The sequence below is a fragment of the Triticum dicoccoides genome, chromosome 3B, assembly GCF_002162155.2.
Source record: "Triticum dicoccoides isolate Atlit2015 ecotype Zavitan chromosome 3B, WEW_v2.0, whole genome shotgun sequence".
NCBI classification, from domain to species: Eukaryota; Viridiplantae; Streptophyta; class Magnoliopsida; order Poales; family Poaceae; genus Triticum; species Triticum dicoccoides.
Window position 1 is genome coordinate 669,862,383 of NC_041385.1, and position 10,929 is coordinate 669,873,311.

A 10,929-nucleotide genomic window follows, 5' to 3' on the forward strand; every position below is an offset into this window, starting at 1 on the left:
TATGCAAATAACTGATTCAGTCAATCTTCCATTTAATAAGGACTACAAGTGAGATATCTGGCAGATATATAAAAATAAAACAAACACTGGAACAACATGCACTTTGTCAAGGATTCCATCCATCAACCTCGCAAAAAAAAAGGATTCCATCCATCAGAGCATTAGTAATCTATCTGATACACTGAAACAAAACCTTGTGTTCCTTTTAGTTACTAAAACAGAATAAACCTTGTTTAAAGACATGAGAATCAGTAAATAAGCATCTGGATTGTGATAATTTTAAGATGATAAAAACTGACTGATGACAAATTTAGTATTCAAAGTATGTCACTACAAAACCATGGGACTGATGGATGCAACATATTTACAACAGTAGTACAATATACACTTCGAAAATTAGGGATGGCACCAAGGAGGGTCTCTGAAACAACTGGTTAGAACATTTGTATTTAAATGCAACATGATGTGGGCAACTCCATCCTTTGCAGGCCAGGAAACCCGTCAGCAGCTAGTGGCCAAGGCCATCATCTGGTTTCCAGTTCCTTTCACCTTCAACAACAGATCTAGTTTCAACAACACAATATCCCACGGCCCATGCTCAGATCAGCACTGCTTGAGATTACGGCAAACAGTAGCTCATCAGATTGACACTGCTAGATCTGTCAATTGAACCCATCCGAAAGCACATCTGTCTCGGATTTTCTGAATCTCCAGAAATGCGGAGCTTATTGTTTGGTTTAATACTGCAAACTCTTTCTCAAAAGGAAGCCGCATCTTCTGGTCCAACTGCATCAAAAAATCTTCACATCAGCTATGGCATTAACAAAGGGAAAAGAAAAAAAAACAGCAATTGGGTTATTATATCTAACCTTATCAAGACACCGGGTTGCATCAAGTACATAGCAAAAGTAGGACAATTGCCTGTATAGATCTGCCTCTGTGTACTGTCAGCACACAGAATCAGTATTAGTAGCCATCAAATCAAAGAAAAAATAAGCACATTATAAACTTAAGCCCGTATCAACAAACCTGTCTTACTAGACGGCCGTTGCATTGTGGATAGTTCGGGCAGATGGTTCCTCTCTCAGAATCCCCCATCACTCTAAGGTTCACAATGTGAGTTGAATATTTGCAACCCTCGTCATCGCACTGGAAAGAAATATGTCAAAAGAAAAGGTTCATTACATGTAGACAGGCACCCAAGGACACGAGAATGTGAAATATCAATCAGAAGTGGAAACTATACTTACCATCAGTAAACCTTTGTAATACCGATTGATGAAATTATCAGCCTGTCTTTTTATCTGGCATGGAAAAAATCAATTTCAGTTCAGCAATCTGAATGCTAGATCATAGTATTACATTAAGTGGTATTAACCTGGTTGGCAAGCACAGCAGGAGAAACTCTGCACTCATCAGTATCATCTGGACATCTTGGGCACCGCATCCGACGCCAGAAATTCACAGTAGCATCTTTTCCTTCATTTGGATCTGATAAACTAGCAATCAGACTGGACACAGGGGGGCACTCGAAGGTATTGGTACAGCTTGGGCATGATAAACGCAGTGGCTCACAGCCACGATATCTGCAAGTATTACTCATGTTATTTTTAGTTGAAAGTTACGAACTGCAGGAATCAAAGTGAAATAAGTATATTATATGTTTACCTCTCATCTTCATCATCAATTACAGATAAGAGCATGGTAGACGTATCCTCATTGCTAGACCCAATTGATCTTGATTGGAACTAATTCCAGGGATTTAGAAGGGTTAAGAACACATGAAAATATACAAATTAGATAGCTAACCAATAATTAAGAGTGGATGCACACCTTTGATGAGTCAAGTCCAAGACATTCAGCCAGTCGGGCAGGGCTAGTACCCTCAATTGAAGCACACAGACGAGAAACGACAGGATGAATCTGTAAAAGCAATTTAGAATAAAAAATACAGTACAGACAAATCTGGCATACAAGAACTATATGTTTTCTTATGTGCAAGGGAGGACCTGCTGTGACAAATAGTACTCGATGTCAATCATCCACTTGTTAGGGTCTCGTTTTAACTCATCCGGATGTCTAGCTCTTTGAGCAATTCCCCCAGAATGTGTATTATCTGAATCCTGTTTGGAATAGTCAAACAAAGTTGGATTTGCCTCTTAATAGTCAAGTAAATTTTAAGGTCTGGTAATAGTACTTCAAAAAAAGAAGCTAAAAACAGATATTTCCAAAACATTCTGCCGCAAGGTTTCATTTTTAAAATTACAATCATTTCAAACAAACGATAATTATGTTCCCTTAATGAGTTATCATTGTGTCAAAGCAGAGGTTAACAAATACTCCCTCCATCCCAAAATACTTGTCGGAGCAATGGATAAAAATGGATGTATGTAGAACTAAAATACGTCTAGATACATCCATTTCTCCGACAAGTATTTTCAGACGGAGGGATTAGTACTTAGGGATACCTGTTGCGAGAAAATAATATATGGAACAAATAATAAGACAACAAAAGAAGCACATCATTGCAATACCTGTTGCGAGCATATAATATATGGAACAGTATCACCTGCAGAGCATCCAGAGAAACCATTTTGCTTCAGTCTTAAAGCAACCTGAAAAACACAACACAACCAAAGGAAAACAGCACTCAGCTCAGCTCATCAGTTTCCCATTTATCTCACAACTGACCCAAAGAAATAAAACAGGTAAATATTACCTGGACATGAGGCTGGTTTTTAGCATCTGGATAATCTTCTGGCGCTTTTGTTAGACTCTTTGTGATGATATATTTTTCAAGCTCTATTTGACCACTTTTCATCTGTGCTTGGACCTGCAACAATACTCATTCAGTCAATCGTATTACACTAACAAATATAGTACTAATGCCTGTACAATCAAAACTAAAGTGTGGAGCGGTAGCAACCAAAATTAATGCCTCTCAGAAAATATGGAAAAGGAAAACTTAAGAGATGAAGAATATATTGTAGGCTACTCACCTGGACAAGAGAGTTATGTATTGACTCAATAACATCATCACATGTCCTGTAGAAACAGTTTTAACATGGATGAGATGAAAGGGAACATCTCAAGCAAAATTAATGACAACTAAAATACTTACCCTCCAGACAAGATTTGATTCAGGCAAAAATCACCAATTTCTTTTGACAGCATACTCCAATCACGCCTGACCATATCGAGTCCCTTGCGCTCAATGTTCTGTATCAAGCATGTTAGAATACCTCGCCTAGTTTTCCAAGATAAATATGAAGTTGGAATAAGCACACACACACACCTCTCGTAAACTACCATCTAGTGCCACTTTAATGGCAGCATATTTCTTCTTTTTGAGAAGCAACATTCTTTTGTATACACCATCAAGATCGATCTCCAGACAACGGTACTTCTTGTTCACCTGCATAAACAATTGTGGAAAGATGATGTTTTTGTGCTGCTCATAGATCATAGTTTAATATCCAAGGCTGAGACTTCAATATCAGAGTACTACCTCCTGAATGACCTTTCCAGCAATTGCTTTTGCCTTGGAGATGTCATCCAGTCCAGTATATATCATTATGGAGTCCGTGTCACCATAAATAACCTGTCCAATACAATGAAAAGAAATATCAATATGACCAATTTATTCGTAAAGAAAGTTGGAGTTCAATCATCTTATAAACAAGGTTCTTTGGATATCTTAGAAAGGTTATTTACCACTGAGATATTTATAAACATAAGTTAGTAATATATATACCTCCAAGTTTAAATTATTCTGAACCAGATCAACAGTGTTTTGCAAGATCTCTCTACCCTGCAGGGGCATCATAGAATATATCAGTCACAACTAATTTAGTTGTACATATTTGTCAATCTACCTCTGAAGGAGAAAAGTATGTTCTCACTTGTAGGGTGATAAGCTCGGCAAGTGGCTTTGCAAAAAACCTAGAATTAGAAAATCCCAAGCAACCATACATACTGGGACATGAGGTTAAAAGGATAAGTTAGAGCCGGTCGACCATACTGGATAAATGCAAAAGGAATTACAAACACAAAAGGCTTACTTGGACTCTACTTAGAGCCCATCGACTATACTAGACTTCTTTATGGATGCCGGAAGAAGAGTACACTCAAGAATTTAGTTTGCAACGGTATTCTTTACCTGTTTGCGGTAAGCTTCAAAGCTTGCTGTTGAATATCAAACTGCTGCCTTTTGAGACCAGAGGCGGTTTTGAGCCATGATTTAACCATTCTTCTCCTCTCCACCAAGCTCTTCAGCAACTGTGTTGTTAGCCATGATTGCAAACACATGTTAGAACAAAATTATGCCCTGACAATAAGCCGCATTTCAATCAATAACTGAAGTGCAAAGAAAAGTAAAGACAGAGCCTTTTGTATCGCGGCTGATCACTGGCATCTATAAAGAAGCCAATGAGTTTGATTGCAGAACTTGCTGGAGCACTAATATATTAGAAATATTGGGTGTTGATCATGTATTACTTGTACAACAAAATGAACAGAAGAATATATGTCTCAGTGGTCTATTCCAAAACCAAGGTTTGTCAATTCTCACAGCATTTCAAATTGGTGGCGGGGGGAGTACAATTTTGGTCCAGCTTAGTTACAAAGACTGGATAATAGTACTCCCTTGGTCCTGTGACGTTTTGGTAGTTCAATTTGAAATACCAAAACGTCATATATTTAGGAATGGAGCAAGTAGCTTGTAAGCTAGAATCACACTGAACAAGTTTACAAAATTCCAATGTCCAAACCAAAAGCATGAACAGGAGTGGTGGCCAAGCAGGAATAGCATATTTTATTTCTGTAACTACAACTCTGAATATTAATAACAAGTTACTCAGAAAAATGAGCTGAAAGCAAACTTTTTATTGGTTATATTGTTGGTGGCAAAGTTCCAAAGCAATATGGGTCCTACCCATAGGGTATCCCACCTATGGCATGTCAGTATGTTGTTACCCTGCTAGCGGCTCAAAAATTTGCAAAAGAGTGTTTCTCATTCCCCCAAGTAAAGAAAAACTCCATATCCGAATAAAGCATATATGTACGTAAGTACCTCAGGTAAAACACCAGTAGCCTTTGAATTTGGCAGGTTAGGGAGATTGCCATCAGAAGAACGCTCAACAGTGGTGAAGCAGATATTGAATTCCTGAGTGGAGAAGAGAATAAAAGAAACAGTGAATATATATCAAGGGCATCGCTTAACAGTTGACTCATGGAGAATAAGCCAGAACTTAACGAATCTGTGAAAAATAATGACTCGCCTGAATTATTGAAGGATAAAGACTGTTGAAGTCCAGAAGTAGAATATACTTGTCGTATAGACCTTTTTTAGGCTCCAAAACCAAACCACCAGCATATGAAGGGCCTTTTCTTGCTTTACCTTGATCACCATTATGCACCTCATCATCAATGGAAGGATCAGCAGCACCATCAGCAGCATTTCCACCTTCGGTATCAGCATTAAGCTTTCGTTTTGCAGAGTTCAGCTCCTTATTGCGTGCAGCAAACTTATCTGGTATAATGAATTTTTTTGCATGGAATGAATGCAACAGTAGATATTCTACCCTCTGAGCTCTAGCACCCTGCGTCCATTTCATGTGAAAGATCATGTCAACATAACATTGCTTTTTGTCTTTTTCCAAAGGAGACTGCATTTTTGCAGATGTACTTTGCATAAAAATAATGATGGTATACCTGGAGAGTTTTTCCCCACAGATTACCACTAATATTTGTCAGTTGGCGTGTGAGCGGGAGAACACTCAAGTGGAACATGAGCTCCAAAGAAAGCCATGCATCAGTCTCACCGTACTCAACCTAGATGAGGATGATAAATTGGTAAAGTTTGCTTCAGTTCATAATTCTTAAGACATGGCATTCTCTTGAAAGAAGTAAACATGATTTTTGAATTCAAAGAAACCAACCAGCTTTAGAAGTGTTCCCGATGATTGGAACATTGGAGGTATATCATGTGGCGAAACCTCTCTTCTGTCTTTTTTCAATTGAGTCTCTGCAAGTTGTGTCAGAGAATAACTCACCTGTGTAAAACATATAGGTTAGAGTTGTGAGTTTGGTTTTGATATTGCACCAAACAATTAAAATGCTGGTTACCTCCCGCAGAAGATCACGAGAGCATAAGTAGGTATCACAGAGGAGACGGCCAGCAATACAGGACATAATTCCTGGACTTGCCCCAGAACCATATAGTGTGTTTCCTTTGGTAAGCCTGGGCATTACTGATCTTCTAAGGCGACCAATTTTGGACCACATGCTGCTTGGTACTTTGCAGGTCTAGCAGAAAAAGGGCAGAGGTATATTTCTTATTTGATTGAATTAAAACATGATTAGACATTAGTAAAATCATAGTGTAAGTTCTCTAACGTGTTGCTGACCACTTCGTCCAGAACATTGAAATTAAAACATCAACAGAACCCTTTCCATCTACTTCAAGGAGAACATGGAGCTACTAGTACAGGTTCCATAGAGGTACCAAAATTAACCAGAAATATAATAATAAAAACCTGAGCACGGTGCAGAAGGACATCCAGGTCGAATCCCGAAATGTTGTGCCCCACAAGTACATCACAATCAAGTTTACTAAGCTCAATCATCAAGCGATTTAACAAAGCACGTTCACTGAAAATGGAATAAAAAAGATTAATAAATGCAAAGATGAGAACTTGGATTTGTTCAAAGTAACATGTAAAATGCATACGCGACAACAGTACCCACCTGCTCTCTAGTGCCAGCACATTGCTACCAGCCTTCTGGTTCCTATCAGAAGCTTCTTTGGTGAGGCCTATAGGAAATATGCTGCCTTCAAGCTTGCGCATAACAGTAAAATGGCTGATCGTTCCCCGTTTCTGCCAATCTTCAGAACGCATTGGAGTATCAATCTGAAATGACCCCAAAAGGCAAACAACATTTAATTGGTAGAAAGTGTCTCTGGCTTATAAAATAATCTCACAAATATGTAAACTCGATAATTGTTTCAGATAAACCCAAAGTGCATCAGTTTGTCTAAAAAAGAACTGCTTCATATATTCAGAGACATGGAAGGTTCAATTGCTTGATACATCATGCCAAAGTATGTCAGCTTTTCTAGAAAATCTTGTCCAGAAGAAAAGGATAATCATTTACCTGATACCTAAACTGCTTTATTATGTACAAACAAAAACTAGAATAAAATACTTCGACCCAAGATTAGCATGCTTACTTTTACTTGGTGACAGCATATGACTGATGCTGACACAATCTCATGCACGTTGTGTTTCTCATTTATGATAGTTTTAAGATTAACAGCCGCAACTACAACTGGGGGGACTTCCAGTGTGGTACTTGTCATCAAAACAGAAATGTCTTTTGGGGAGTCGACTGTAACTTCAAATTTACACCAGCTGACCTGTGGAAATGCCAAAAAACATCAGCACCAATATAATGCAACAAAGAATTAGGTAGGAGCCATAAGAGTATCAAATAACTTGGATATAAAACACAGGCTGGAATGAGAGGACAGCATGAAGTCAAGGCTATACCCGCTGAGTAGATGGACATGCCACAAATTTAGAAATCGATAGCCATGAAGGACCCTTGATCTTTCTTTTGATGAGAAACAGTTCAAGTGCACTGAAAAGGTACAATGGTTACTGTGTGTGAGGAAAGGATTTGGCACGGGGTACAGCACTGGAATTGTTGTGTAAAGCATGGGTCCCACATTTTATGGTTCATACCTATTGTTTGTCCCAAGTAACGCATGGAAATGTTCACCTCTGAGGTCGGCTGGTACCGCAGGATCCTACGAAAACGCATATGATACAAGGAAAAAAGAAAATATGAAACAGAAGATCCATTGTTCAAGAACATACCTTATATGGGTAATTGATTTTCAGGACATACTGCTCACCGATTGGTACATCGGTCCTCTCAAATGCATAGTTCCTCTAAGGCATGCCAAATATGAACAATTAGCATAGACAAGGATATTACAGGGGTTGAAGTTACAGGATGGTTCCACCTACAAACCTTGACTGGAGTCATCACAAAATTTGAAACATTGAGGTCAGACAACTTCTCAGCTACTTCAATCTTTAGTCCAGATGACAACTCCTGGGAAAAAGATATGTAGTGTGCATATAAGATTAATATGTTGCAATGAGCATTAAGCTTAGTATGAAAATAATCAATCTCTCACATGTAAAGTTGCTCGAAGTGATGGCGAAGCATCAGAACTTGTGGAGTTCTTCTCTATCCTTGATATTGTGTCCCTTGGGAATACTGAACTGCTTGGGATTGCATATATGCACCTTTGCATATTTTTTACAACAACACAACAACTATGGAACCGCTTGCCTATTACAACCTAGAAAGAAAAGCAGGTGGTCAAAAAAGTGTTGTGTATAACCTAGAGCTGCAAACATGTAATAGCTGATAATCCAATAGAACATGTAATTATTCAACAAAGTTGATACCTATTTCTGAAATACTTGACCATGGCAAATATTTGGAGCTTCAAAAAAATATTGACTACTTTATGGAAGTAATGATCAGTGCCTCTATGGAATACATTCATTCATTCAGATACTAAAATACATAAAGTACCACATAATTTATATATATCAGCTATCCTACTAAGCTAAAGAATCACTTAGTTTGGTGCTGGTGAAATATTGTGTGAACAAAACAAAGCACATTAACAGATGCCAGCAACTAACATGTCTCTTATAGGGATTATTCACCACAATACTTCAATAGAAACTTAGTACAAATGATATTTACCTTTCCAAACAAATAAACTGTGCCTGAATTAATACCGAAGGGCTCCTCATATGCATCCAGCACATAGAACGGCAGTGCTCCATCCTTCAGCTCAAACTCCGAGCTTTCATCTACATCGGTGTTACCATTAACAGACACCTCTCCCTCGCCTCCTGCATTCTCCCCCTCCCCACATATCTTCATCCAACCTGCTGTTGCACTCAACATATCACCATTCCTGGTGCCCTCTGCCTTAATCTTAGCGTTTAAACGGTGCACCTTCTCTATCTTCACCTCCCCATTAGCTTCCAGCTTCAGTTCCTCCGAGCTCTTATTCTCATCAACCAATTCAGGACTAGAACCTGGAGCTGCTTCTAATTTGGGTTGCATTTCCACATCAGGCTTCAATTCCACCTCTGGCTGTAATTCCACCTCCATATCGTTTCCATGGTCTGAAACCACATCAGGCTCGAACCCATTATCCGATCTAACCTCCATTTCAGCGTGTACGGCTGCTTGAATTGCCTTAATTTGGGCAACTGGAGCAGGCGTTGGTGTCGGGGCAGAGACTCTGCCAACGCGACGACGGCGCTCCTCGCGGTCGTTCTCGTCGGGGGCGAACTCGGCGATGACGTCGTCCACGATGCTGTCCGCGGCCAGCGACGAGCCCTTGGTGCGGTCGCTGCCTGGCTTCTTAAAAAAGGAGGAGGTGAACATGGCGGAGAGGCGATCCTTGCCCGTCATCGCACCGGCGGCGGAGAGGGACGCCGCCGCAGCAGACTGCTGGGGCGGACGCTTCGCCTGGGGAGGGCGCGGCTGCTTCCGCTTGCGGGGGGCGCCCTCCTCGCCGCCAGATCCCTCGTCGGAGGAGGAAGGGAGGGCGCGGTGGGTCCAGTCCTCCTCTCGCCCGTCGTCGACGTAGCCGAGGCCGTCGTCGTCGATGATGAAGGCGCCGGCGTCCTTGCGGCGGCGGGCGACGAGGGCGGCGTAGTCCTCCTCGGCGACGGTGTCGTAGATCGGGTCCTCCATCCGCACCTGGACGGCGGCGGCGGAGCGGGCGCCGCCGCCGCGGATGGCGCGGAGGCGCTCGAGCGCCGCGGAGCGCGCCACCGCCTCGGTGCCCCGGGTGCGCGTGCGGCGGCCGGATGCGGCGGCGTCAGCGGGCGCGTCGTCCATGGCTTCGCCTCTTCCTCCTTCTCTTGCTCTCCCTCTCCCTCTCTCTCTCTCTCTCTCTCTCCTATCTCTTTCTTGCGGGCTCTTTCTCTGAATCAGGCGCAGACACGGAGAGCGTGGATCTATTGTGAATGTGCGGGCGTGGCTTTGGCGGGAAGGTGTTCGAGCATTTGGCGCGCAGAGTTTTCAGGGGAGCGGTAGCCCCTGGGTCTAGGGTTTTTCAGATCGGGTTGAGAAGAAGCAGACGATCCACGCGTAACTGGGCCTCTGTGGGCCTTGTCATTGTACTGGCCCGTTTGGTTGTCCAAAACTGGCCTGAAATCAGACGGGCCGTTTTGAAGCTCATAAAAAAACAATCATCATAATAAAGTTTCCAGAAACCCCTACAAAAGTTTCCAGAAAAATATGAAGGGATCTGACGGCGACGCCCCCCCCCCCCGCAAGGTAGAGATTGCTAGATTTTTATGTCCTTCAGAATTTTCATAAATTTCAGTAAAAAATCACAAATGAATAGTAAAACGCCCGTGCGATGCCACGTGCTTTTGACAAAATTTAAGATTCTATTCACGGAGCTAAATAACTAAGAACAATGTCGTCTCAGCTAACACATTTTTCTATAATCAGCTAACACACATCATACTATCAAACACAATAATATTTTCTGGATTGTATTTGTGACGTTTTGGACTCAGATAGATGAATGAATAAAACAAAACCCATTGTAACTAAAGTTTTTCTTAGGTGAAGTGGGTTGTGTTGTACTCATTCATCTCAGCATGTTTTGAGTCGAATAAAATAAAACTATTCGCACAAGCCTCCTTCGCTAGCCAACGAGCAGCTCCATTATCCGAGCGTCTCACCCATGCCACCCTGAACTCCTTCGTTGATCGCATGGACTCCTTTACCTCCTCAACAATAGGGCCATAGATTGATCTATCAAATTCTTAGCTTCTTGATAACTTGGAGCATCTACAGCCGCCCCCCCCC

The 10,929-nt window shown here is 41.3% G+C and overlaps 1 protein-coding gene across 1 annotated transcript; it reads right to left on the reverse strand.

Moving 5' to 3' along the window:
• Positions 1 to 242: 242 nt before the first annotated feature.
• Positions 243 to 10,125, reverse strand: LOC119277740 (DNA polymerase alpha catalytic subunit-like). Its single transcript, XM_037559054.1, has 31 exons — positions 8,791 to 10,125; positions 8,207 to 8,374; positions 8,038 to 8,121; positions 7,881 to 7,955; positions 7,746 to 7,810; positions 7,551 to 7,641; positions 7,232 to 7,417; positions 6,748 to 6,911; positions 6,537 to 6,651; positions 6,127 to 6,306; positions 5,940 to 6,053; positions 5,713 to 5,832; positions 5,280 to 5,600; positions 5,072 to 5,164; positions 4,160 to 4,278; positions 3,903 to 3,975; positions 3,755 to 3,811; positions 3,509 to 3,601; positions 3,296 to 3,415; positions 3,122 to 3,219; positions 3,000 to 3,045; positions 2,720 to 2,833; positions 2,535 to 2,615; positions 2,010 to 2,123; positions 1,834 to 1,923; positions 1,669 to 1,748; positions 1,379 to 1,586; positions 1,251 to 1,304; positions 1,030 to 1,149; positions 870 to 944; positions 243 to 786 (listed from the first exon to the last, which is right to left on the reverse strand). The coding sequence occupies exons 1-31, from the start codon at positions 9,943 to 9,945 to the stop codon at positions 640 to 642; spliced, it is 4,620 nt and encodes a 1,539-aa protein (XP_037414951.1). The 5' UTR covers positions 9,946 to 10,125; the 3' UTR covers positions 243 to 639.
• Between the last annotated feature and the right edge of the window lie 804 nt (positions 10,126 to 10,929).

Excerpts from the sequence above, each read along its gene's own strand:
- LOC119277740 (XM_037559054.1), bottom strand. The coding sequence starts at position 9,945 with ATGGACGACGCGCCCGCTGACGCCGCCGCATCCGGCCGCCGCACGCGC. Across the intron at positions 7,418-7,550 it reads CATGTCCATCTACTCAGCGG|GTCAGCTGGTGTAAATTTGA; the intron begins GTATAGCCTTGA and ends GCATTTCCACAG. Across the intron at positions 3,220-3,295 it reads TAGATGGTAGTTTACGAGAG|AACATTGAGCGCAAGGGACT; the intron begins GTGTGTGTGTGT and ends TGCTTGATACAG.